The sequence below is a fragment of the Cebus imitator genome, unplaced genomic scaffold, assembly GCF_001604975.1.
Source record: "Cebus imitator isolate Cc_AM_T3 unplaced genomic scaffold, Cebus_imitator-1.0 Scaffold99, whole genome shotgun sequence".
NCBI lineage: Eukaryota > Metazoa > Chordata > Mammalia > Primates > Cebidae > Cebus > Cebus imitator.
In genome coordinates this window covers 4500412-4505856 of record NW_016107414.1, presented here as the reverse complement: position 1 = coordinate 4505856, position 5445 = coordinate 4500412, and the positions used below count along the sequence as shown (strand labels likewise).

Here is a 5445-nt window from a genome sequence, read left to right as displayed (position 1 = left end):
GAGACGGAGGTTGCGGTGAGCCGAGATCGCGCCATTGCACTCCAGCCTGGGTAACAAGAGCGAAACTCCGTCTCAAAAAAAAAAAAAAAAAAAAGGCACCCTACCACTCTCTTCCAAAGTTTAGCTTCAGAGGCCTCAAAGTTTGTGAAAATTTCTGCCAGAGTTGGATCTTAAGTTGTTATTCTTAATTATTGGTAGTTGGTGGTGTGATTTTCTATCATTTCCTGTAGTCTCATAGTTATTTTTGTTTTTGGGAAAAGCTGGGTTAGAAGCCAGCAGGCCCAGGATAAACTGTTTATAGAAGTCTTTGTGTTTGCTTCTTTCTTTATTAGGAAATGATAATTTAGAAATTATCATTATTATTTTTTTACTTTTTTTTTGGATTAGCAGAAAGGGAGAAAACAAGCTTGATTTATTCTGTGAAAAGCAGATACGGACCATGCATTTAAAATGCCCATATTCAGATATTTAGACCTAATTATCAGTGTTACTTAGCCGCCTGTTCAAGTTTAGAAGGTTCTTGACCTAAAATTCTTCCCAAATATTATTTCAGACACAGATGCTCAGAAATCATCCAATTGAATAGAATTAATGTAAATTATTTTTTTCCAGAAAAATTTGCAAGAAGAAATTGACGCCTTAGAATCCAGAGTGGAATCAATTCAGCGGGTGTTAGCAGATTTGAAAGTTCAGTTGTATGCAAAATTTGGGAGCAACATAAACCTTGAAGCTGATGAAAGTTAAACATTTTATAATACTTTTTTTATTTGTTTAATAAACTTGAATATTGTTTAAAATGATAATTTTCCTTCTTCAAATGACATGGAAAGCAAAACTTTCTTTTTTTAAAATTTTCATTTATTTAATGGAAACTTGCCTATTTTCACATGTCTTGCTTATTTATTTTATATTTTTAAAAGAAGACAGTATTCACCTATGTATTTTGCATAACAATTATATCAAGTCTAGGGGCTTTATGTCATGTTATTAAAATCAGTTAAGCAATCTTTTATGTTTCTATATTATTTAGAATATTTGTTGTCGCAATTTTCACATAAGAAAATTTTAACAGTTGTGTCATGTTGTTTCTATGTGTGATTTTAATTGCTGTCTAATGACCGGGAAAGCATAACTAAAAGATGTACAATCCTGCATCCTTCCCTATTTCACAACTAAAGCTTTGTCAGAGGCTTCAAAATATATATGTATATATTTTATTTAAGTATATGTTACATATTATATTTAAACATACGTATTTTTTACATATCTATCAATATCAGAGATTTGGGTAAAAGAACGGGCAATGTTAAAACATGTGGCTGTATATGGAGCTTTATAGAAACAGTGCAGAACCACAGAAGAACGTTTTAGAAGCCAAGAGATGTGCAGAAAGAAATGTTTAGTGTGTTTTTGTTTTCAATTTTAGATTTTATTGTAGTGCTTTGTAATTAATTGGGGTTTATATTGATAAAGATGTGAAAGTTAAATGGCTATGTACTTAAAGTGAGGCTTATTTCTTAAATAAAGGGTACATTTCCTCCTACTGCCTCCCAAAAGACATACATTTTGGGATTTGGGAGACCTAAGTGTATCAACTTTCCAGCAGATGGCACTGATGTGCCAAAATGTGAGTGGAAGGATCATATCACAAAAATGAGGATATTGTTAGGATTAAATATACCTAACTTTTAGAGAAATATTTTTGAGGCTAAACTGCATATGTATTTTTTGGTTCAATGTTTATAAACATGAATCAGGCTTAAAGATAGACGATTATATAATTTCTAAAGTTCTTAATACTGTAAAGGCAATTTTTTTTTTTAAGATGGCATCTCACTGCCTTACCCAGGCTGGAGTGCAGTGATGTTGGCTCACTGCAACCTCCACTTTCTGGGTTCCAGTGATTCTCCCACCTCAGCTTTCCGAGTAGCTGGGATTACAGGCACGTGCCAGTACACCCAGCTAAATTTTGTATTTTTAGTAGATACAGGGTTTCACCATGTTGGCCAGGCTGGTCATGAACTTCCGACCTCCGGTGATCTACCCGCCTTGGCCTCCCAAAGTGCTGGGATTACAGGTGTGAACCACTGTGCCCAACCAAAGGCAAATTTTTAAATTGCTGCAAAAATCTTCCCAAATAGTGATATTCAAGTTCTAGAAAATGACTCTTACCAAGGGTATTTTTTTCTTGCATGCATTTGGTTAATGTTCAGTTGAAGCAGTGAGGCTGGGGAGATGAGTCAGTCAACTTGCAGTAGGAAATAAAATTAGAATAATTTGAGGAAACTCTAGCCAAAATGATAATGGTGCCAGGTAACCACTAGGGTCCTTTGGTACCATCAAAGGCCGGGGGAGAGAGCAACTGCCCCCTTCACTCCGGACGCAGAGAAAGTTGCTCTTCATCTGGGGAGGAGCACAGCCAGCCTGGGTCAACCCTGCAGTGAGAGAGCCAGGGGACTAGACACCCTGACCTCATTCTCTCTCCCTGCAAAATCCACCTGGGTTCCACCATTGGCAAAACCCAACCGGAATCCTGACTTCTATGGTTCATAGAAGTCAATCGCCTGCAGTGGGGAATGGATGGATCTGGGGACCCCCCCCCCCCGCCCAGTGGAAGATCTAGCATAGGAGGGTGACTGAAGTATAACCCTTTAGAAATGTTGACAATGAACACTCACCTCACATGGGTCAAGAGACTGAACTATGTAATTCACTGGGACTTTAAATTTTGTCCTGCATATTATCAAGAAAACCTAATACAAAAACCCAAATATCTAACATCAGTGGGAAGGAAGGGTGCGATGTTGCTAACTCCATTTTCTTAACTACCTGTGACATTTTAGAACATTACAAATATTTGATTCCCATTTTAAATTCATTTCTAAAGCCTTTGCTTATTTTTATAAATAGTAACTTCCCTGGGCTAGGTATGAAGATGGGCGAACAGCATGCTGCATCTGAAGGGAAAGGAAGAAATGTCAGCTTCATCCAGTAGTTGCCACGGAGGAAAGTTTTGATCTGGATCTGTCACTTTTTTTTTTTAAAGCAGGAATCCTGATTTTTATGTGCAATCGCTATTTTTAGACCTGGCTACTATTTGTGTTTTAAAGCAGTGCAGGCTACACAAAAGATAATTGCACAACAAATCTGACCCTGAGACTGCCAGTTTGCAAATTCAGGTGTACAACGTGGTATGTCTTATGCAGGCTTTTCACAGCAAGTGGTAGTAAGAGTCTTACCAGTGGCTGTGCTTTGCTGCTGACTTTAATGTTGAAATATCTCTCAAATCCCTTCATTTCTTGTCATCTCTGCAAATACCGTGATCCTTGTCCAAGCCTTGTGAGCGCTCGTCAAAAGCATGGCTAAGGAAGGGAGCAAGGGGTTGGAAAAGCCATTTGAGATAAGGTTTTCACAGGGGGGTCTCTAAAGGGTTTTGAACAGAAAGGTAATTTACGCGATTGGAGCAGTATTTTTTTAATAATTTGGCAGTTGTTAGGTGGCTTTTACTGCAAAAAGATGGAGGTAGAAACACCGGATGTTACTGTACCGTCTCTGGTGCGCCTAGCCAGTTGGCTGAAGGAAAGGTACACCAGGACTTAGAGAAAGGGTGAAATGTACAAATTTTGGCAATGATTGGAGAGATGAAGGTGAGGGTAGGAGAAAGCCAAAAAGAACTTGCTTTTGAGCACAGGCCAGTACAGTTTACAACAGGTTTTCTTTGGCTCCTATAATTTAACAACAAAAAACTGAATTTGTGGCCACAATCAAATCCAGAGATCTCACATAAAAATGCACAGTTTGGCGACATTGACACCATATTTCTAAATGACAGTTTTCAGCTGCATTAGACAAAGCAGGCTGCCTCTAGTTCACCCCAGTCCCCACCCAGCCCACTACCCTCATTTATTTTACCTGCATGGTGCCTGTCTGTATTTGCTTTGTGATCTCTGGGTGCCTGCTGGTAGTGTAAGCAGAGGCAGGAAAGAAAGAAGTGTCTGTAGGAAGCACGGCTGAGGAAGGGGAGGGTGAGAGAAGGGCACAAGCTTGGCATCAGCACTTGGACTTCCCAGGGCATCAACCACGTGGAGACGTGTAATTGGCAATTGGAAAAGCGCACTGAAGCTCAGAATACGCAGGACTCGGGAGAGAACCCTTTACATCCTGAAGAAGGGCTTCTTAACATTTAACGCACATAAAAGTCACCTGGGGATTTTGTTACACTGCAGAGTCTGGCTCCGTGTGGGCTCGGGCCTGAGAGACTGCCTTTCTAATGAGCTCCCAGATGCTGCTACTGCCGACACCTGGGGCCATGCATTGGACAGCTAAGGTAGCTTGCCACGAGAAGAGGACGAGGGGGAAATGCAGGTGGGAGGAAAAAGAAACAGCAAAGGAGACAAGCTGCAACGGTAAGGGGAAATCCGCAAGAGTGTGAATCCAAGAGGCCACGATGTGAATGTTGAAAGCAGGGGTGTGAACAAGAGCCAGGAGTATAGAGTGGCCAATAAGAGTCGAGAAGGTGGAGCTCTGTTTGATAACTAAGCAGGTCCTTATTTCCTTCAAAAAAGAGTTAACTGTCTTCTACCCCATACACAAAACTGGAGCATCAAACACCCTAGCCCCCCAAGACTTGAGGCCCCAACACCTGAGCTCCAGACACACCTGAGCCACACACACAGCTGAGCTCCCATAGCTCTGAGCTCCAAAACCTGTTTCCCCACTCCTAAGACCCCCACATCTGAGCCCTACACACCTGTCCCACATATAACTGGGCCTCCATACACCTGAGGTCCCCACACTGGAGCCCCCACATAGTTGAGCCCTCCCCCATTCTTGAATTCTCCACACAGCTGAGTCCCCATGTATTTGATACTCCCCACACTTGAGCTTCCATGCACCTGAACCCCATGCACACCTGAGACCCCCATACCTCAGCCTCCCCACATGTGAGCCCAGACACACGTGAGTTCCACACACACCCGAGGTATCAGCTCCCTCCCATCAGGCACCAGTGCCACACACAGCAGTGATTCTCAGGGGGGATAACTATGTGGTTTGAAAAAGCCTCAACATATCAGGTGCTAAGGATCAACAATACTTTAAAAATTCTCTAATTCAGCGCTTCTCCAGGTGTGAACCTACAACCAATATCACCTGGGAACTTGTTAGAAATGCCAAGTTTTTCCACGGGACTAAATCCTAAAAAAAAATTCCCCATTGGGCGATGATGTGGAGCAACATAATGGTGGTTGTCTTCAAAGATGACTTCATAGAAACTCTGGGGACAGGGCCCAGGGTTTTAACAAGCACTCCAGGTGATTCCGACTTAGCGAAAGAGCTGGTGGGGTTCAAATCATTCTGTCTTTCTGGGGGTGGAGGGTGTGGGCATGATGTAGGGGGAAGAGACTGAAGCACCAGCTGAGAATTCTTAATGCAGATTATAGTGCT

At 41.6% G+C, this 5445-nt stretch overlaps 1 protein-coding gene across 1 annotated transcript in view; it reads left to right on the top strand.

Moving 5' to 3' along the window:
- The window catches only part of PFDN4 (prefoldin subunit 4), a 12236-nt gene extending 10745 nt beyond the window's left edge, over positions 1 to 1491 (top strand). The window contains exon 4 of the mRNA XM_017536603.2: positions 613 to 1491. Within this exon, the coding sequence (XP_017392092.1) occupies positions 613 to 744 (132 nt within the window). The 3' untranslated portion in view covers positions 745 to 1491. The remainder of the gene's footprint in view (positions 1 to 612) is intronic.
- Positions 1492 to 5445: the final 3954 nt, after the last annotated feature.